Consider the following 24329-nt stretch of genomic DNA (forward strand, 5'->3'; position numbering starts at 1 on the left):
GCAGGAAAAAATGTCCCAAAATTTTTAAACTCAAAATTTCCCTCCAAAAGACATAGCTCCCCTTCGCATTTCTTTATTTTCAAACCTTTAATTTTCCTTCAAGCACTAAATGTCCTGGGAGTGAGGTTCCCAATTTGCCCACTTTGTCATTACAACTCTTGTGTACGATCCCACTACCAAAAGAAAAGTTTAAACCCAAGTTAACTATCTTGGATAATTTGGACCAGTGCTGTGTGTGCTAGGTGACATTTCAACCACATACTCTACCTACATAAAATCTTTACTAAAATAGAAGGTTCACAATACATAGATTGTTGGGATCAATTACCTTGCAAAGAAATAGGCCATTTCAAAAGTAAGAAATATATATTTCAGGTATTAACAAACAAAAGTAAGAACTAACAGAAGTCTGAAGAACATTATTTCATAAATGCCACAAGAAAATGTGAAGTTTTCCCAAAATTGAAATAGCAAAGTGCAATTCAAGTCAATTTTTTTCTTTTCAGGAAAGGTGAGAATTCAACTATATTGCTGCCCCAATTTAAAAGTTTCTTTGTTTTAGATTTGAATGTAAGGATCAGCTTGTCTTCCAGTCCTTTGAATCTTATATTTGGTTCATATATCTTATTTCTTGCCAATTATTTAAGCCCACTTTAAAGAAAATAGTAGAAATTGCAATCTAAAATCATAAAAGAAAGGACAATTTGACAGATAGAGGACCCCTGTACATGAATGCATCTCTTTATTGATCTATTTCTGGTGATTGAAGTGAAAGTGGAGGAGTGAGTGTGACTAGCAAATCTGTGTCAAATGACCTAAAAAGCCCAAAAGTGGTGGTGCCCTATTTTTAATTTTTACATTCAGTCTCACACACAAACACATGCATCAAATAAAACATGGCACTATCTGAAAACTAATACCAACATCTTGAATGATTTGTTTTGCAGCAAGAAAGCTTGTTGTAATACAAAACAAAATTGCTGTCTGTCTTCATGTGATCTGCTTGCTATATTTCATGATAACTATCACACGTTATGAGCAGAATTCAACATTCCATGTTGATAAGCATGAATGTGTGCATGATTGCAAGTGTTTTGTTTCTTCTATGTCTACATTTGCATCAAAAAAGTGTTAATAATACTTACACCCATCTTAAAAATAGACGAGGTGTGTGTGTGAGTTAGCACATATATAATAAAAGAAATGAAAAGAATACATGGTAATAAAGGCAGTGTCTGTCACAAATGGAGAAATTCTTTTTGGTTGGTTTGCACAGCACAATGCACATATGTAGCATCACACAAAATAAATAGTAGTAATTAGAAGTACAAAAATTAAAATCTAATCAAAATGCGAAATATATATTTATGTAAGAGATCTTCCAGCTACAAAAATCAATTGAAAAACGAAATATGAATAATATATTTATTTATGCAAGATATCTGTTGGGTTCATAACATAAAAATGAAAGCAAACCAGACGTAACTATGAGGACTCTTGGTTTGTAGTGATCATAACTCAGGGTATGTCATTATCACAATAATCCAGCTCAAGCATTCAGGCTTCAGGTGAGGCAACAGTTTTACAATCCATAAGGTATATCTATTTGGTTGTTCACATCAATTTTTTATTGAACTTGAACTGTTAAAATCATTGAAAACAAAGTAAATCATAGAAAAGAATTAACAACAATATTTTTAGTTGCCTTTGTTTGTTCACGAAATACAGGAAACTGTCTATGAAGCTGAAGGCTGAATGTAATATGGCACCAGACCGTAGCGTAGCTACTTTCCAGTATTTCATGAGAACAAACATGGGTAACAATTTTATCCTTTAGTGAACACAAATTCTATTATCTTCCAATTTTTTCATAAACTTTGCTGAAGGAATTTAGTTTAATAATCTTACTAAAAATTAGGCCAGTTTCTTCCTTCACTTTTTAACAGTGCAGCCATGCCCTGCGTGAAGTCTGTGCAAGAGTCTTGGGATATAAAGTGAGTCATGTTATGCAGACGTGCGCATGTTAGGACTATGCAGGTAAGACAGGAAATATTACCCGGTCTGTATATATTAGCACACAGGTAATACAAATTTTTGGTATTTGACCAATGAAATTGCAGAATTCTTATGAACTAAAGGATAAAAACCTAAATCGTCCCTAAAATTAAGCTTTGAAATATATTGCAGACCAGATAAAATAAAATTGATTCTCTATGGGTTTAATATTTGCACAGAGGGCTAAAAGTCATGTGTCGAGGATGAGTTCTTTTTGAATTTATTTACCTTATTGGGAATTATTTTGACCACAACTGAACAATAAAATATACACTTACCTTAGCATTGGGTGTTTGTGTCTGATCCACAATAAACCTTGTGAGAATTCTAAATTGTTGGTCATATGGAAATGATTCCCTGTAAAAGACAATGATACACATGTCAAATATACAGCACTGTGCTACACACATATCGTCAGGTGCATTACATAGTAACGGTTATACACTTTATGAGGTAAAATAGATGTTGGATTTCAAAAAAATTGTGAAATCCATAGTGACAGATAACTTAGGCATTCAATTACATGTGTGAGATGTACAATTTTACAACATTTTAACATTTTGAAAATAACTTTCAAGACACATGAATTGCTGAACATTAATGGCAAGTTTATAATCTATGCCAATACATTTCATCTACTCAATGTTTTTCCGATGCCCATTTTTGATAAATTTGCGATTGACATCCATCACTATGTAATGCACCCGATGATATAATTTGATAGCATCCAGTTAGATATCTATGCATCCTTAGATGTTCCCAACAGAGGGTTTCAACATTTTTGTGATACAGCAGTTCAAAGGTTTGTTAATGGAAAGTTGTGTGTGTTGACAACTTGTCAAAATGTGCACAATCTCACATTGAAGTTTTTCAACCCATCTAGGCCCTCAACTTGTTGATTTTGGTGATAGGTGCGAGGATTGCAGCAGTATAGATTGTGATGATATCATAAAAATTGATGAAAGCTTTTGTGGGGATCCGATGCTGAAGAAATTGAAGTTAAATCTGATGCAGAAAATTAGCTTTGGTGATCCAGCGCGGCCACAGTGATGCATTTCAAACTTTGTTTGTAGCACAGCGCCGTGTAGGGCAATATAAATGGTAGCAATTGGTAGAATATTATCACTAAATGAACTCAAAATTTAGCCTATAATCTTATGTTGACTTACCTGACAACATCTAGTGCCCTTTGTACTTTTTGAAGGACTGATCCGAGTAAATCACAGCCCATCTTCTGTAGAAGTCTTGTAATAAGAACAAATAGCCAATCTGATAGGTCTGTCTTGTGCACTGCTACAAACTCACTCAGTGTTTCAAGGAAGAGACTGAAAACCTGCAGGGTATAAATGTGTATACATTGTGAGAACCAATTAAGGCAAATGTTAGAAATATGCCAACCATGCACTGATTTTGTATAATGCACAGGTGAGCACTCCGCATACTACGCCCACTTCTTTCAGACGTGTTTGTTTTGCTTGCGGGTTGATGCATTTATATTTGCTTGTATTGTCCACCATTTTTAGTGACAATTTTGTTATAAAAATAGCGAAACTCAAGGAATTTTTTGTATGAAATAGGTTAATAAATGCCTATCACTTGTTGCTCAAGAAATTATACAAAATAATGCATTTGAACTGAGATGTTTATGCGTCTAATGCACTCCCCCTGCGGGGCTTGTACATTAGACGCATCAACATCTCTGTATGTGTGCATTATTGCACTCCAAACAAGTGACACACATTATTAACCTGTAATTAATAACCTTAATTTCAGTAAAATCCCTGCAAAATGTAAGATGCAAGTGTATGGAATGTGTAGCTATGTCATTGGTATACGACTGTTGACACAGAAATGATCAAACTCTACAACCATTAGTATCATCTTCTTTGCAAAGTGAAATAACAAGACAAAATATGACCTACCTTACTGTGGGGATCAGCAAACATTCTTGTAAATAGTTCAGTTACTCGTTTAATTTCTGCTCTACTGAGTACCCTGGAACTTTGTAATACAATTTGCAGCCCAAATAAGCCTTCCTTTCTCTCCGACCATGCAGGACTGGCCATTTTAGCTAATACCTCAGGAACATCCTGATGAAAAAGAATACTGGCTAGTAATATTGTATACATGGGAAGCAAACATCTGGAGCTATCTACAAAGGCTTCTAATCCAGTTCAATTTGGATCTACATTGGATGCCCAGCTCACACCGATGATGAAAACTAGATTGGCACAGGCTAGGTGGAGCCAATAAGACAAGAAAGTATAATTTGATCCAGTGTAGATAACTCACTTGCTTGCCTCTACACACAATAAGCTTGAAAACAAGCTCTTAGATAATTGCTAGTTGATATCAAGTGCAATAAATCATTCTTGCAAATTGTCATATATGCTATACCATAAATTAGTATATAGAGTATACCATAACAGCCATACCGGTTGGAGGTTGGGATAGTGTGCAATCAGGATTACATACTCATGCCTACAGTACAACTGGTTACAAAGTATATTTCACAATAAATGTATTAATAGTACAAGGAATAGATTACAAATCAATAGCATTATTTCAATGGTTTAGGACCAGAAGGCCCTACCCGCAATAGCTGCCAGGTGTCATTTATTAGATGTATACAATATAGAATGCACACATTGTCAAATGTCTATTAGGGCAGCTATCACATATAGCACCTTCTTGCCAAAAGCCCTTGATTTGTACTTTTCACAAGATTTTAGATTTTAAATAAACAAAATGTGACTTTAATACTAGGCTTACACCCCTTGCATGCAAAAAGGTCAAAGTATCTTTTCCAATCATAAGGTTATTCATTTGCCATTGAAAAATATAAATATTCTTGCTGGACTATGTCAATTTTAAATCAAAATCAAGAAGAAACTATAAAGTAACAATTTTGACATGAATTCAGTTTTTCACACAATAATGCTAACACATCACATATATTTTTGAGTTCAACTCTACTAGTAAAATACCTTGGGTATACTAACTTGGTCCCTATGTGAGGCAATCTTATATGGCAGGCTTCCATTTGGGTTAAGCTCAGGGTTATGAATTCTTTTTTAATTCATTGATAAAAGTTTGTCATGAAAAAGCAAACACAGACTTAACGCGGCTGTGTACTCTAGACATTGTTTCTTTCGCGAAATTGAGTTTTTTTTATATGTTTGTACTTTGTTATGTTTTTTATAAATACAAGGAATAAAAATTCAGATTTATAAACTCCAACTGCAATATTTTAAGGATTTTATTCCACTATTCCACTCGTGTTTGAAATTTAAAAGGAAAGAAAATCTTTGTTGTACCAGCAGGGTACACGCAGCAACTAACGCATCGCGTATGCGTATCGCGCATTTGGTAACGCACAGATACGCTTACGCGATGCGCTGACGCTTATCTGCATGCGTGGCGCATCTTATGGAAACACCACGGAAGCACTGATTTCACAAAAACCTAGCGGTCAAATGGCTCCGTTTTAGCTGATAAAATGTGATTTTTTAAAGTTCTTTCCCCGATTTAAACATCAAGATATGAATAGATTTCACCAAACTTCTCAAGGGGCTGTGGATTTACCCGATGTTCACGTAATGTAAGGTAGAAAAAGCGAGAACTGCCGCATTCTTCTGTAAGCTTCATCAAAGTGCAAAATGTGACCACTTTAAACTTCAACGGCCTTTATTTCAATGTTCATTTTCTCGGTAAAATGATGATTTAGGTACACGATAACTCAATAAATACAGCATCTATAGGTAAGCAACTATGCTTATCATAAAAAGCATGATTGACTTAAGAAACGGTTTTCTCATTTTTTTATATGTTGGTCTATTTCCAATTTTAGGCATCATTTTGTGCAAATAGGCGGTTGTGAATTTTAAAAAGTTCATTTTGATGCCTTATATGGTAAATATCTCCAAAAATAAGGCCAATATCAAAAAACTAAAAAAAATGTTTTTGGAATGGTGCCTCAAGATTAAGAAAAAAGCAAAACAAAAATATTTGGAAAGAGTGTTTTTTTGTTATGATGTACCGAACAAAAATGGCCAAAAATTCACTTTTTTGTGACTTTCTTCATAATTGTTGTTTTTACACCAAAACTGTATTTATATTGAGATTCATTGATGTCTTCCCTTTATAAAAATGTATACTTTTACATGTATTGCGTGAATAATTACAAAGTTATGGCACTTTTACTACATGCGTATCTGAGAGTACACAGCTACCTTAATTGATTGTATCAGCCGAATTGTTGCTGTGAAATTTCATATTTTTCGAAGTAAAAACAACAACCTAATCAATATACACTTCTCAATTGAATCATTGGTCATACAGATGAAGAGAGTGACTGAGATTGAGCAAATAATATGAGAAACAGACTACAAAGGTATGAATTAGTAATTATAGAATTCCAGCAGGAAATGCAATTGCCATTCTAATAAGTTTAATAATGAGGTGATTTTGTAGCATTATCTTCAACTAATTAGTCAATTTAAGCATTCAATTGGCCAGATTGGAAATGATTACAATGACCTGACTAAAGGGTTAATGGAAAGGTACAGGAAGGAAGTTGCTGGCATGCAACACTGCTTACGGCTAGGCGCACCTCCAAGGCTCGGCCAGGGCCAGAGCCATAGGAACCAACTGAACACACACTGGAGGCATCGCTCTCATCGTCAGAGAACTCAGAGTTCCAACGACGTCTGTTGGCTTTGTTCTGTGATGGGTAAAGAAGCAAAATAAAATAAAATCTTAGTGTAACAATACATGTACAACTTTAGGCAGATAATGACAATTTAACTGCTTTGTGCAAATGTTGATATTGGCAAGATAGAGGAACCCAGTAAACCTTTCATGAAATCATTATTTTTGTTATTGATGTCAACTTTCAACATCATATTGTAAGAGTTTCTTCAAACCCATATGTGACACGATCAAGGGAAATGATCGGATGTCGCTAATATTGATTTTGAGATATTGGCAAAGAAAGTGTTAAAATTCTTTTGTTTTATATTGTTTTCCGCCATTTCGCAAAGAAAAGTCGCATCAACATGGGTTTTTTTAGTTTCTGAAAGCTCTAAATGTCCTCTTTTGAAATTTATGTAAAACTCATGGAGTAAGGGATGAAGTGGTAGTCAACTTACTGTGTTGTCATAAGGTCACTTACCTGTCTGCACAATTGTGCTACCACCTAAAAACTTAAAAAGTTTTTAAGGCATGGTGAGTTTTTGAAGGTAATATTCTTTTATCTTACAATATTCAGATGTTGTATATTCACTACAGTGATTTATCTTGAAGTACATGGAGTGATCATCATCATCCATCCAATTGGGCATCATTCCCGTTAGATATGTTTGTGAAGGATGTAATTCATCCAGGTATAATTAAATAATAAATTGGTATCATAAAACTTATCTAGGCGCTTGAAGATTTACCTAGGATAAGGTGCGATACTGTATTCACTCAAAAAATGTTTTATGATTCCAATTTAATATTCCCTTTAGATGGAAATTAGGCTATTGAGCAGCATACCCACCCCTCCTTGACATAGTGCTGGTCACACATTTGAGCTTGACAATGATGGCAACTTACCAATGCATCAGCAAGTGCCAGTTCTGCATCGCATCCTGTAGTGAGCACCCTCTGAGCCATAATTTGATTCTGTGATAGAGGTTCTCTTTGTGCACCCATGGCTGAACCACTATGCCGCCTGTCTCGGGATGCTGCATGGGCAAACAAAGAAATACAACAAATTAAGTGCAGCTTGAGAGTTACAATACTCACGTATGTATCAGAGCAGCACACACACACATATATATATTCATGTATTATAAAAATAATGAAATCCAGGCAGTACATCTATTAAACATATTTCTACCTTCTTTGAGAAGAGATAGTGTTAAAAGCTATGTTTTAAAATATTAAATTCATCTTTCTATAAAATTCATCCACCTTTGAGGATTGTATAGTTCATCACTTGTGAATAGTTTTTGATGTTTCTACGTTTTATTTCAGGCATATTTAATTAAAAAGGATAGCCTTGAACAGTGAACTGGTACTGCTTTCCACTAGGGTCCTTCTCAGATACTGCAAAATTAGCAACACAACTACATAAATCACACAGGTTTAAGACAACTGAAACTACTATTTATAGGTTAATAAATGCGTATCACTTGTTGAGAGTGAAATTGTACACGATAATGCACTTGCACTGAGATGTTGATGCGTCTAATGCACTCTCCCTTCGGGGCTTGTGCATTAGACGCATCAACATCTCAGTACAAGTGCATTATCGTGTACAATTTCTCGAACGCGTCCAAAAGTACTGTGCCTACTACGCGGAGTGTGCCCCCGTGCAATTATACCCATGGCTACTAACGTTTGCTCTGATTGGTTCTCACTATCTAGGAGTGTATGAATGGATAACAATGCTTATCAATAAGTCCAAATTGCTATGAAGCATTTCATGACACTTCAAGGATTTCTACAAGCTATTTTACAGTATAATTCAAAACTATCTACCATAAACTACTACAAAGGCGGAATACAAAATTGGATACACTTACACTTACCAAATCCGAATCGACTAGGACTTGCCTCTCGACTTGCACCTTGGCTACGTGGCACAGGGATACCACTTTTTCTTCTATGTCTTGATGTGCCGTTAATGCCTATAGCAGCAGCACGGGCAGTCGCTGATGGAGAACTCGACCTACTGCTTGATCTACTGCTGGCTGTGTGTGAGTAGACAAAACAGTCATGCCATTATATGCATTAAAACACACATCTACCAATAAAAAAGAACTAGTATTTACAAATTAGTTTCTTAGTAATATAGCATGCATAACTTAAGCCTGAAGTTAAATCATTGAAACAATAATTGATGTTTGCATTTGCTGACATCATAACATAATTGAAAAAGTGGTTTTATTAATTTCAGAGGAATCTTGTTTTAAATTGATGTGTTACAGTTTTATCTCATATTCTGTTATAAAATGCGACAGGCTAGCAATGAGAATCTCAATGTGGCTCTTTTCCAAGCACAGTGCAAAGTGCAATATGGGCATGCTAGTATGTATACTTACGTTGTGACTGTGATACACCTATCCTACTTCTATTCCTAGATCTTCCATTAGACATTGAAGTTGCCATCCCTGACCTGCCTGGGGTCATGGCTAATGTAAACAAAAATACCAATCAAAAATAATAAGTCCATCAATTATACTGACAAGTAACATTGACACAACTATCTCTCTCAGCTATTGCTACACTATTCTTGCTTTGCTCATCCCAATCTGACATTATGAACCTAGTCACTCATTTGTATGATACCAAGCTAACAAGCCACATGACTCACACAAGCATTCAAATGATGTCAACAAGTGAGTTGTGGCTGCAAAATATGAGAGAAATAAAAGTCTACTTGATTGACAGCCAAGAATTGTATGCAAACTGAGAAAGACATGACTATATGATTGAGTGACATGAGTTTCAGGTACTGCAGTTATTCTAGCTGGTACAAACCATCAAAGCTTACCTGAATACTATTACCTGAATGTATTCTACCACAGGTAAGAAATCAAATAGTACGCACAAATGCCATGATACAGAAACTTCCAGCCAACTTGGTTTCAAAATATCACTGTTTAGTATTCTATGATTTTTGAAGTCATTTATCTGAGATAGAATATTAGAATTACTTTTGCACCAACTAGAATCAACTTTATGGTATTAACAATGAAATAATCATATTAAACTTTGATCATATACTTAAGTATCAATCAAAATGATATGAAATGGTCATCATTTTGACAATATTATTGTATATATATATCACTTAGGCCTACTACAGGTGTAGATTTGTATAAAATATAACTTGATTATGTATATAAATAAATATAAATATTCAAATGGGTTAATCTCATTTACATATATGTACATGTACAATGTTAACTTTTCCAATGAATTCATGAATATTAATTGGTCATACATATTAATAACGGTTTATTGCTCATGATGCAAGAAGTAATGCAGTCATGAAATGCAATTTTTATATCAACTGGTAAAAATCAAAAAGCAGTTAATCAATTACAATGATACCACCTTAAATGAATGTGTTATATGTAAATGAGTAGAAACAGTACATACATACAAAGCAACAATTAAATCACTTCTCAACTATACTCAACTTGTCAATTTTAAACTTTTTATTTACTTTTTGAGTCTTTATGGACGAGGGAAACCCACATTGAAATGTTTGGCTTTGTAAGCACTAAATAGAATCAATTTACCTCAGCAGAGAATGGTCAAACCCGTTGTCATGGCGTTGTTTTCAATGCTAAATTGGGCTCTTCAGTTCAACCAATAAGCATTCTCCTTTTATTTGGTGCACTGTGATGTTTGTTTTGCCAGGTTCAAGACGAATTTTGATTGTTTATTCGGGTCCATATATATTATATTTTGTTACATATATCAATATGAATGATCAGTACTGATGCATTTATGTAGAAAATATTATTGGCATAATATGTATTGAATAAATGATCCTCTCTGAGGGCAGACACAACACATATCGCACATTTTAGGCCAAGTTTGATGATTCTCTGTCCAGGGGTAATGTAAAAATCTAAATATCTACATAATAAATCAGTGCAAGTCCATCATTATTCTAAGAATACCATCATCTAAGATGGCAAATATCAAACCAAATTTCTAATAACAATATTTATCTCCAATCAACATTTTTGTTGCTCTAGGCTTGAAAAATTGATTTGCCAATTGTTTTTTAAGTTCAGATGTGATAAAACTGATGCAATGATAGAAATTAGCACATTGATGAAATACAACAGTCATGGACGGCTCAAAATAAACTGAAAAAAATTGTACAGAGCACTTGTTCAGCCAGCTGCAGGCCTGTAATACAAATCATAAACTAATTTTTTAAACCATAAACTGAAAAAATTACAGAACTTATAATCAGGACAAAATTGAGTTTGTTATATACATCAATTACAAGAAATACAATTATTAAGTCTATATGCTTTAAACCTTCACTGCTATATTTAAGGATCCAACATATTTGACAAAATATGTATTCATGACAAATTTTAGCAACTGTTCCATTATAAAGTATATTTCAGAAAGATTTTCAGTGTGATTCACCAGATAGCAAATAATCCTACATTACCGATGGCAGGCAATGCTGAGGGAGGGAATTCAAATTATGCTGCTTCAAGCACACATATTTACTTTAGTATAACATCATAATAGTAACATTTTGGGTTTTGTTGTTATGAAAATCTTGTTGATGAATAAATGTAGTTTAAATGGGTTTAGGTGACGTGATTGACAGCCTCATCCCCTACTTTAACCCATCAATACCAAGATGTGTTTGTAAAAAACACATAAAATGGGAACCATTAGTCCAAGGGTCACTTGACTAGTCAGTATATCAGGGCATTCACTGCGTTCCTAATATCCCACAATGCACTATTCCAGGAGTAACTTCCATCCACAGAGTACTACAGAGAGCGTACCACCAGTCAAAGTCTCCGCATCATCCGATAATGAGGGCCGATTGTTCCATGAAATGCGACAGGCGAGACTGCTAGGCAATTACAGCGTATTTTCACGGTCTATCGCGTAATCGCGAGAGCACGCAGCGCTGGCGTGATTGTTAGACACGGCACGATCGAACAATCGGCCCTCTTGAATATGCGAGAACTTACATCATATAATACACTGGGACTTTGATCGGTGGTACGTACTCTGTAGTACTCTGTGCTTCCATCAGTTATAATTCCAAACCTGCATTTTTATGCTGACACACAAACTCTTGCAATAGTGCATGTTGGGACACAATGAAAAAGGTCTAGAAATCTAAGTACTTATTTATACCTCAACAAGGTTTGATATACAACAATATATGATGAAGTCATGCCATGGCACAATACCTTCAACACATGTATAATCATACAGAACATGCATGAGCAAAACTTGAGTATAGCTATCTCAATGTTGATACAAATTGCAAGGGATGCACAAGAAACCAGCCAACACATGACTACCAATTCAATGGCAGAATACCCGAATGTTAATAAATGTGTTTGTATTTAATTGTCACAATCTTACATTCTCCTGACTACCACATACTGATGAATCAGAGAGAACTATAAACCAGTCATGTTGTCAGGTGACATTGTCAACTCACCAATTATTGTAAATAGGGATAGTAATATCACTGGTATTCATCAGTATGTAGAAATTAACATGATATTACTACTCATCTTGGTATTCTATCTCATAATCTATCAACATGTATATGCATTATGATCTGAAGTTACCAATGTTCTTAGTAACTAAACGGTGGTTCGCTTTGAGTTTGGTAGTTGTGCTGCAAGCATGCTGACAAGCCACCCTTGTACATGTGTATGCTCTGCATGATTAACTTACATGTGCGTATGATATTGCAACCAGCAAAATACACACATACATTACTACCAAACTTGGGGTGAACCAAAGAATATTTCTTTCTCTTCCTATGAAAAGCTTGGAATTGGTAGTCATGGTAACAAGTCAAGCACATACTATATAGTATCATGTACAACAAGAAACACAGGACAAGGACTGAAATCTACTATGAATAACAGAACCACTGCTGGCACACATTTACATTGGCTATCTTTTTCTTCCACATCAGAGCTGGGGTCAATGTTTAGGGAAAAACGACCAGGTGGTTGGAGACCTCTTCTTTTCCGTCTTGTTGCTAGGAGGAAGAAAAATAATGTCAAAGAGAAGATGCAAAAGATGAAGAGAGGAGAGGAATATAGGAGGGAAACTCAAACTACTGGTATTTCTAATCATGCTTCACTGCACAAAAGGGCAGAAACTTTCAACAGAATTAAAGTAGAAAATGCCAATAGAAAAAGTAGAAAAATTAAGCCCATACCTACTACCCATAACTAGTATAACAAATCAGTATCAAATATACAATCTTATATAAAAATTAACAATCATAAAATAAGTTGTGCTTGTTTCAAACTCAACATCAGTCTTCTTGAAGTGTAAGAATTAGGCCTATCTGTGCTGGACATTCAAAAATTACAAAATATAAAACATGGTGTTATTTTAAGGTCTTAGTTGGCATTCAGCACCACAATGTATATAATATTTTCAACAGTAAATTTGACCAATACAACCTACCACCGGATGTACTTATAAAAATCGTATATTACAGTTTTCAATTGCTCTTGAGCAGCACAGCAATACTATTTAATGAAAGCTCATGCTTAAATTTACATCCCAGTTAGCTTGTTAGAGTTAAAAATCAAAAGTAGCTAAGCACACATCTCTCTCTCTCTCACTTCTACCCCTTTCTCTCCATTAAACACTCTCCCCATTCTCCTCCCTTCTCTTTTGTGTCACCTCCCCTTCCATGTCATTTAAACAAACTGAAATAGTAAAACCATACAGTGTGAAATGCGTGTTGATACAAACTATGATAATCCATAGGCTGCCGTGTGTTATTTGTATGTTACTTCATAATTATCAAGGTATCTCATTACATAAAATCCCAACATTTACACAAGGCAGCCATTGGACATATCATGTTTTACCCAATGACGATGGTCTTTTAGGAGTTAATCTATACCAAGTATACCCAGATTGGTTTCCCTTACAAACCTTGTCAATAAATAAGTTACATGTGTACAGTTATTATAGAGAATTCCATTCTCATGCATATAATAGCCTACAAGCGTGACTGGATATCAATGACCTCACAATACTGCTACAGTTTGTCCACTCTCAAGTACAAAGTGACAACGCGCATGTATACAGCGCGTTAACAGTGCGTAGTGCTGCGTCTCTGCTGCAGGTATGCGTGCCTTCAAAGTCGGCACAATGTGTGTGTCGGCGTTGGTACTTTGTAGACTCAGTAGACTGACTGTACATTAGTGTTTATAGTGTAACCAGATTTATGATTACTTGGTACAAATGTTTTTGTTTTGTTTTTTTCCTGAATGAAATTAATTGCAAAACCGCCACTATAGACACAAGCTGTTTTGATCATTTCCATATATCATTTCTAACCAGATGGATATTGCCATAAGAAGGATGCACTATAAACAGAAACCCGTATTTATCTGGGAAGTACTGTATTAATTGTTTGTAACAAACACTCCCACTAGGGAATGTTATTTGTGTAAATTTGTTTCACTATAAACAGCAAAGTTGCGGTAACATTTATATATAAGAACTTTTGTAAACAATGTGCTTTTTACTATTAACATATGTAATATAACACAGTTTATTACAAGTTAATAATCTTCCCATTTAACTTATATCTAGTATATCTACAAAAGTAATGTCAACTGAACTCAAACCATCTTTGATCTAAATAACCATGCATCTCTTAAGCAATTTTTGGACAAGTTCAACATTTATTTTTAAAGAAGCTTTGTAAGATAATAAAAATAATAATAATAATAACAATAACAATAACAATAACAATAACAATAATAATAACAATAATAATAATAATAATAATAATAATATAATAAATGATTACTCATGATTGGTTTTTGATCAAGTGTTAAGCAACTACAGTGTGTGACAAATACATGTTAGGTGACAACACTAGAACAGTATTAGTACTGCAAGGATGACAATATGGTGATGTTACTGATATGGAAAGTGTCAAGTTAGTTTGTGTAACCCCTAACACATTGCTACTAACTACATGTTGTTCTATGCTAGGGCAAACTAGACTATGCTTAGCCATGACTGGATTGACAATAGAGGTGATACATTTTGCCAAAGTTTTGCACACATTCTAATCACAACTTTTACAATAGTGTTACTAAATCCGATATGCGAGATTCAAGTATACACACGAGTCATGAATGCTTAAGGAGGCATTTATGAAAGCATTTTTGAAAACTGAGTAACTCTAATTATTATTACAAACATTAGCCTATCATATACTGAATTCACCAAAGGTCTAGCATATTTGGTTGTGGTTCTAATTAGTTCTAAAGTTTTGTGATGTCTATTTTCTTATGCATTTTATTGTTTTGTACTCCAAATTTTTGCCTTTATTTCAATTTCAAATTTGCTACCATTGGCCTCCATGGACCAAATTGTGTCAGATAAATGTGAATCATTTAACTTCTTTTTAGTGTAACACATTTTAAGCAAAACTTTGGCAAACATTCTCCAGATAGAATGACCTCTTTATGAAACTTCTTATCTATTGGGTTTATGCCAACTATACTAATGCAAGGTCAGGGAAGGTGTGTGGTCAATGTGTAACAACCACAAATCAAGCATAATTCGCCGTAGAAGTAGTTATGTAACCAGATTAATTACCATAGCACACTATCTTTGAATATATCATCGCCCTGCACTATAAGCAGGTTGCGCTCATGTCCTGTGTATGTGTGCAATCATAACTGAATACAATACCGCTCTTTTTAAAGGCACTAATCTTACAGGTGCAAGTGATCAGCACAATATGAATATTCTACAGAATTACGACCCATATCTTGTTCTTTGATAATCTATGTGCAATGCAGTGGTAACAGCTATTGCAGGGCAATACATTGAAAGATAGATTCACCCATTGCTATGGCAATTAATCCGGTTACGTAACTTCTTCTACAGCGAATTCAGCTGCTTAATCCGTACAAAATAATCAAAGATATAGATCTCCATCCCAACTGCCAGGCAGGCTCCATCTGACATACAGCCCTGCCTGATGTGCAGTGCTCTCAATGAATGTGATGTTTCAACAAGTCCCTGTCACTTGCACATCATCAGGGCATTGCATATTTGTGTAAACCAAAACCAAGTATAAAGCTTATTGTTTTAAAATGTTATTGATGCTCCACATACCAGTTTGTGATATCCATGCTTGGTTATATGAAATTTAATCTTGAGATTGGATCATCAAGGTGCTACACATTTCCCACAGACTTCAAGCAAATATTAGCACAACACAATTAATGCAGCATGTATCTATGTCTAATTTTGTAGCAATGAAGAGGGTGAAAGCTATAGGTAAGGTGGCAACAAAATATAGCATATAAAATCAATTTAAATTACCCAGATTTTCCCTAGATGTAGATTTAGACCTAGGTATCCTGACCGATGCACTGGTAGATCGATTCCCTCCTGATGCGTAACGAGAGCGTGCCCTGGATGCTGCAGCTAGATTGACCTCGCTACTGGAGCGCTGGCCAAGGCGTGTAGGTGCTCCTCCTCCATCTAGGAGTGGAGGGAGCAGACAAAAGGCAAGCATGGCAGCCAAGAAGAAAAACAGCAGTTAGGGACAGAACAAGATCACATCTATCAAGTTCCACATTAATATTGACTATGTTTATACTGGTAATTCAGGTATCATAGTTCATGTTAGCAAAAAGTGAATAAATAAATAGACAAAAAGGCAAAAAAGCTTTATAGATTTTTGCACATGGAACAACTTCAAAAAAATCCCAAGAATGGCAAATTATGAAATTATGTGATCGATTTGAAAATAAGAGTTCACAATTGAGACTCTTAATTACATTTTCCAAAACAAAATGGCAAAATGATTATGAGTTTCAACATTTTCCTTTGTTTACTTGTTATAGATGAGCTGACAGTAAGGTTTATACATAGCTAAGGGACTGGTTTATCAATATGCTTGAGAAAAGAGTGTTATGATCCTTCACTTTTCAATAGCATTATTGTCCTTTATCCAGCGCAAGTTTTAAATCATGGGTCCATAATAAAACAGAATGTGTGTGCATACATCTGGGCAAAGAACAATGACAACCTCTGATTTGGTGTAGCAGCAGGCAAGAATGGATCATCCCCTTCTTACATCACAGATGACAGGTGGTTTACAAGATGCACACCACCTTGTTGTGCCCGCCAGACTTGAGAGGCATTGCTTTCCAAGCCTTACGTGATCAGACAAGCCAATCTCACCAGTCTCTCTATGTCAAGTCATGCACTGACTGAGCCAGTCTCGAGAACCTTGTCAACCGGCCATGTTGCAGTCCATGTTTGGAAAGGACTAGTTGGAGAGATCACTGATTATGGAGCTTAATCCTTCAAGAGCTATATGCATCAACATCTTTCAGGATTATTATTTAGCAAAGGGTTCTTGTCACTCTCCTAAGCTGCTGTGAACCACTGATATAGGGATTACTAATATAGTGCTCTGTTGCATATATCTGTGCTTAACATGTTATAATGGCCTATTGTTCACATTGCATTTTATATTAAAACAAGTTTGGTATGGTATTACATGTAACCTCATCTATAAACCACAAGATTTGGAATACTAGTAACATTTTGGATTTATTCATCATTGAACAAAATAAAAACTGTTTTCCTGTGTAGAACACTGATGATGTGATCTTTGTTAGTTATGAAGCTGAAATGAAACATTAATCTTATTTTCCCTTCAAACATTCTGTCAAATAGAAACATTTTAAAATTGCTGTGAGACATTTTCAAAAGAATAAAATCATTACATATTTAATTCCCTGATATGTAATCATTAATGCATGCTGGTTCGAATCCGAACAGTTCTGATTCTTTCCCTCCTTTATTATAGTGCCAGTTTGCCTGAGTTTCACTTTTTTTTAAATTTTACGTAGATGAAATCATGTGAGTAGATGAAGAATATTGAATGAAATGAACACAAAACATTTATACAGTAATGCCTGACAAATTATCGCAAGAAGAAAGTTTCTGCAATTGTAGAATAATATTTTAAATTGTCAAATTATTCACAGGCAACAGTTTGAATATATTAATATAATTATAGAACACTTAGTTATTAGTTGCACCGGTACAAGCAAATTGGCAAGAATTAGTTAGCTCAAACCACCAGATGATGTGCTTCTACATATTTATAGGTTTGTTTTACTATCAATGGTGTGCATGTAATGCAATATGATATCACAACAACTAATTGTAGCATTTACTGCACTAAACTCATTACTAAGCCTAAAAACATTTGCTTTTAAAGTGTATTATTTTATTAATAAACGCTACCATAAAGCCTACAGCTATAAATATGTATGCATGGGAATATTGTTAAATATCTACTTGCTTTGGATAGCTAAATAATGATTAACTTTTTTTCTTAAGGCCAGAATAAGGGGAGATTCGTCCACGCCCGAATTTGAGATTTCTTGATACTTATGAACACTGAGATGTATTCTTTCACTTGAAAGTAATAAAATACAACTAATTAATATTTTCTCGTATCTTTGCTTGATTTATTTCACTCTTTTCAACTCTTAAAAGTCACATGGCTCAAGACAGCTTCTATTTGCGGAAATACTAGTAATGAGTCAGGAATGCGCGAATGCAAAATATTGTGATTACGCGAGTGATTTGCGTCGCGTGACGAAGTGCAAAGCGGCGCAACTCTGCACATATGTCCAACGCAGCTAAGGCGCATATGGTATCTTGTTAACGCCAGTAAATGTGTGTAAAGTAAACTAAACAAAATTTGCAGTCAAAATGCCAATTAGATTTTTTAATTATTTTGGCAGCCTAAAAGCAGAGACATTGTAGATTCATTGGTGCAAATAGATACACATTTAGACCATGCACCAGACACAACTTTAACAAGCGTGGAAGTCTTACTGTTTTTAAATTTAAGGACGTTTTGTGCATAATTTTGACATTTTTTTACTAAACATCGATTTCTCAGAGTTCACTTTTAATGAAATTGCATGATTTTTGTGACAAGATAACTCGATAAATATGCACGCAAAAGATCAACTTTTTTCTCTTTCGCTTAGAGCACATCAAAGTCTAGGGAAGGTTTTCTCATTTTTTCAAAATATTTGTTTTAAACAAAAATATACATCATTATGTGCAATTTTTAGCTTAATTGAGTGACAAAAATACTTTTTTTGACATGTTTTTTTCAATATTTCAAAAAAAGAGACAAATTTAAGTTCATGTCTCTTCTTCATGAAAAGCTAACTGAAACTTTTTTACTCTGAACCGATTTGGTTTTTTTATTTTGTCACAAAAAAATTGGGGTAAAAAGGTGAATTTTGTGATTTTCAAAAACATGATATCTTTAAAAAAATCTGACATCACCATGGGATTCCTTGACTCATTTCCTTTCCAAAAATGTATAGTTTTATATACTTTAGACATATAATTCAGAAATAATGATGCTTGAAAAGGTCCATGTTCTCTCCCATTACTCTGGCCCTAATGAGACCAAAGAAGATGAGATCAAATTAAAATGTTTTGGTTTGTGTCAGGCTATTTATAAGATATTGGACTATTATGAATATCTTAAATTACACCTTACAGAAAGATAGGGGAAAAGCCTTGCACAGCTACACCTGTGACAATGCCAATAAGTCACCAAGGGCATTAATGGAGAAAATTAATTTAAAGAAATGCATGTGCAAATTAAAGATGGTGATTTCTGGGCTATTCCAGTTGAAAGATATGACCCTAATGCCACACACACAGGGAGTGTGAATTTAACATGTGGTTATCTGAATTGGTAACTCCATTTGAAATCTACACCCACTGTGTGGGAGATTTTAAAGCTCACATTTTACATAGGGGGTGTATGGATTTCAACTGGAATCGCCAAATTTCTAAGGACAGGGCAATTGCATCATTGTCAAATAGGAACAAATCATGGTTTAACCATGTGACATTTGAATAGTCAACTTATACGATGGAACGTAAGCTACACCACTCAAAATATTATGGTACAAACCATCCAAGATGTGTTTAATCCACAATGCTATGAGCAGATCTCAAAGTAAGTTGAATTACTCAGCAACTTCCAAAACCAACTTTTCTCTATTGTGATACGACTTGACTTTTGGAGTATGGTGAAAAATTGTAATACATCTTTCTGCACAGATGGATTGTATTTTCCTGATGTTGAAAAATTATTTTAAAGACTGACTACATAATATAAACTCAGTTTTACATTTCATTTGGTTTTAATGAAGTTCATCATCACCAAATTGAATCATGTTAGTTAATAGTGTCAGAGGAGTCTGTCATAAGGAAACTTAATATCTGCTCTGCGATGATGACAACACTTTTCTTAATTACTATATACGACTTTCCAAGTGGCCAATACCTGTGGTGCATTTTGTTCATGCATGTTAGCTTAACAAGACAAGATTTCAATCAGCAATCTGTGTCACAACAGCCCAGTCAAGCAGCGTGAGTGTCATCAAATTGACATCATTCCTGCTTTATTATACATAAGTTAACATTTACTTAAGCACTGTATCTGGCCAGTCCAATGTGCAATACATACCTGATTCAGTTGCTCCTACACCTCTGGCTGCAGCTACTGACCTCCTTGGTTTTTGTGATGAGTTGCCTCGACTGAAACAGTAAGTGAAAACAATCCAAATATGTGAAAATCTTTTGCATTCATTTTGGAAGATATCAGGGATGTAAGTACCTGTTGAAAAAAAACACACCCTGAAATGGTGCGAGCAAAGTGAGCAAGCCGAACACTTGATCGGAGCACTATCTTTTCAATGAATGTTAGGGATCGAGGAATAGGCTATGAGGGTATCACCCTACCCCTAAAAAGATTTTAACATTGGTATCTGCTTTTATCTTTTGTGGTGTTAACTATCTTACATGGAAGTCAAATCGCCAACACAACCTGATCAGTTAAATTGCACTAAGTAGGAATGTGTTCATACCTTCCGAATGCCAAAATCTTAACGTAAGGGTTTATCCTTTTTAGTTGATAAGAATTCTGTAAAAGCATTGGTCGAACACCATTTGGATACAATTCTGTAGTACCTGCGTTACTCCTCCTTACTATACAGGCAGGTAATATTTCCTGTATTACATGTGTAGTCCTAACAAATGCGCATATGCGTAACAATACTGATGCAATATCCTAAAGGTCCATTCATACTACCACTGCATTTGCGATCGTTACTTTGCGATGCGCGTGCGTTGTCGCACTGCATCGCACTGCAAACTACTGCATTGCGATATCGCAATGAAGTTAAATACATTTTAACTTGGAAATGCGACAAGTTGCGTTGAGTTGCAGCAAAAAGTAATCGATATATCGGCATCGCAAAGCAACGCATCGCAAATGCGGTGGTAGTATGAACGGACCTTAAGACTCAGGACATGTCTGCACTGTTAAAAAGCAAGGAAGAAACTGGCCTACTTTTCAGTAAGATTATCAATCTAAATTGCAAAGTTTACGAACAAGTCGGAAGATAATAGAATTCATGTTCACTAAAGGATAAAATCGTTACACCAGTTTATTCTCAAGAAATACGGAAAAATATCTATGGTCTGGTGCTCTATCATGGAACACGGCACCAGACCGTAGATATATCCATGTATTTCGTGAACAAACAGAGGGAAACTAATCGTATTCCAGGATTTTTCATGCCTTTTAGTTACCTTAGATTTTCTGTTGAATTTGAATTTGACCTTGCCTTCCTCGTTAGTCTCGTTGTTGTGTTGAGAGAACCAGAGCTTGATGAGCCACTCAATTCTCCTTCCAACATTTTCTGTTTACTGGCATCAAGAGTGGTGAATAACTTGTCTGCTTGTTGCTTGAAATGGTCAGAAAACTTCCAGAATGCTCTGTATGTATCAAATGAAGAATTAGAGCCAGGTGTAAATTCCATTTCAAATCCAGACACTCCTGTGAAAGATTTTGGATGTCTCTTCCACAGGGGGCGTATATATATTTCAAACGGAACACACTAGGGGGAGTATAAATTTCAAATGGAACAAACACACATGGCAGCTCCATTTGCATTTCATTCACCCTTTGAGATAGATTCAATCTGAAGTTTCCACAGAGGGAGAGTGAGTTCCAAATAGAGTTGGTTAATGTGCTAATTCCATTTGAAATTCATACTCCCCCTGTGGAAGGTATTTCCAAAATCTGCCACAGGGGAGTGTGGACTTAATCTACATATTATTGTTGTTTTCTCATACTGTCAAATACCAAATAAGTATAAACCATCACTTTGAATTACACTGACTGTAGAGGTAGATGATGTTATTGAATATTTGGCAGTATAAAGCCATTTATTTCATGGTCACTACTCCTGCTCATTGAATTGGGCTAGACACTGCATGGATCATTTATAGGTTAACAACTGTATCAGGGTTGTTTGATTTAAATCATGCCAATTTAAATCACTGATTTCACTTGATTTTTTTTTCACTGATTTAAATCAACTTTTTAAATTTTTACCATTTTTGATACATGTAAGTTAATTTCTTGCTTAAATTGACGGTTTTATTTCATTCTTAATGCTTCTGCAACTTCTGGATACAATTAAAATACCTCTATGATGTCACTTTATCTATTGCTAAATTCAACAGGCTTTTCCCCATGATTTTACCAAATTTTTTCTTTGAAATTTTCACATGTAAAAACGTGTTTTGATTTTTTGTAAATACCTGGTAGGATTATGCATATGACTAGCATTCCACTGGTATTTTTTTGACTTTATCATGGGGTATAGCAGTTCTTGGAATCAAAAAAATCGATTTAAATCAAAAACATCTGAACTAAAGTTTTAAAAAATCTGAGATTTTGATGCATGCAATGCACTGCATCTCAGTGCAAGAGCATTATTTTATCAAATTTCTTGATCAACAATACACAGTTTTTAACCTATTAATGACAGAAAATGCATCCACCTCACAGGAAAATGGATCCATCATACTGTGCTGCAAACACATTTTAAAGTACTGCACGTAGTTTTCTGATTGGCTACTCAATATGAGTGTATAGAGTTAGAATGAGGTTGTAATATGAGACTCATAACATTGAGAATTGATGGATGTTGCACCTATATAAAGTGTGCTTTCAATATTATGTGACTGACACATACTTTAGTGAATTTACAAAAAACACAAGCTGGCACTTTCATGGTATGGGCAGTAACAAAAAAAAAATCTCTAAATTATAAGTTGAATGAAGTGCAAATGCTCTTTCATTTGGATTTGTCTTTACTACACATACACTTTGCTACCAATGTGCTATGTTTAAAGTTATGGTATGTTGTACTGCTGTTGGCTACATGATATACCGCATATATCCTTCCATGCTTTATCTTGTGTGACAATAAAATGTTCTCACTTAAGTTTGATTTTGTAGCACCTTCCAAAGATGGTTCATAATAAGAATCTAATTTTGACATGCAGCAGCTAGAAGACTTCTCATTTGTTACAGTTGTGCAGTGTGTAGTACATCCCACACACTAACAAATACATCTGTTCTAACATCCAATGTTTTATTTTGACTTACTTTCTGGATACAGCCCTGACTTCTGAATCCGGATCTTCTATACCTTTCCGTAAGGACTCTGCTAGAACAGTGGAATTCTTTTCTAACTGATGCGTTTCCCATTCAGACAGTATTGTCAATAAAAACCTACTTGTTTGTCTGTTAAAAACAGGAAATACAAATATAGTATGAGTTCATTAGAAACAGAACAGGACTTATTCATGGCTATCTATAGATGAGGTGACCGTCATATGTATAAACACAGGTAGGGACTGGTCTACCAATATGCTTGATCAATCAATAGTTATTCATGGCTATCTATAGATGAGGTGACCGTCATATGTATAAACACAGGTAGGGACTGGTCTACCAATATGCTTGATCAATCAATAGTTATTCATGGCTATCTATAGATGAGGTGACCGTCATATGTATAAACATAGGTAGGGACTGGTCTACCAATATGCTTGATCAATCAATAGACTTATTCATGGCTATCTATAGATGAGGTGACCGTCATATGTATAAACACAGGTAGGGACTGGTCTACAAATATGCTTGATCAATCAATAAGACTTATTCATGGCTATCTATAGATGAGGTGACCGTCACGTATAAACACAGGTAGGGACTGGTCTACAAATATGCTTGATCAATCAATACACTTATTCATGGCTATCTATATGGATGAGGTGACCGTCATGTATAAACACAGGTAGGGACTGGTCTACCAATATGCTTGATCAATCAATAGACTTATTCATGGCTATCTATAGATGAGGTGACCGTCATATGTATAAACACAGGTAGGGACTGGTCTACCAATATGCTTGATCAATCAATAGACTTATTCATGGCTATCTATAGATGAGGTGACCGTCATGTATAAACACAGGTAGGGACTGGTCTACCAATATGCTTGATCAATCAATAGACTTATTCATGGCTATCTATAGATGAGGTGACCGTCATATGTATA

General features: G+C 35.0%; 1 protein-coding gene across 1 annotated transcript in view; it reads right to left on the reverse strand.

Moving 5' to 3' along the window:
• LOC140146444 (CLIP-associating protein 1-like) overlaps positions 1 to 24329 on the reverse strand; it is a 181108-nt gene that overhangs the window by 37747 nt on the left and 119032 nt on the right. The window contains 12 exon segments of the mRNA XM_072168303.1: positions 2334 to 2412; positions 3225 to 3388; positions 3978 to 4145; positions 6656 to 6778; positions 7654 to 7784; positions 8628 to 8795; positions 9147 to 9236; positions 12734 to 12826; positions 16165 to 16326; positions 20375 to 20445; positions 21502 to 21687; positions 23372 to 23509. Coding sequence (XP_072024404.1) covers positions 2334 to 2412; positions 3225 to 3388; positions 3978 to 4145; positions 6656 to 6778; positions 7654 to 7784; positions 8628 to 8795; positions 9147 to 9236; positions 12734 to 12826; positions 16165 to 16326; positions 20375 to 20445; positions 21502 to 21687; positions 23372 to 23509 — 1573 coding nt within the window.

This window comes from Amphiura filiformis, chromosome 1, assembly GCF_039555335.1.
Source record: "Amphiura filiformis chromosome 1, Afil_fr2py, whole genome shotgun sequence".
Classification (NCBI taxonomy): Eukaryota; Metazoa; Echinodermata; class Ophiuroidea; order Amphilepidida; family Amphiuridae; genus Amphiura; species Amphiura filiformis.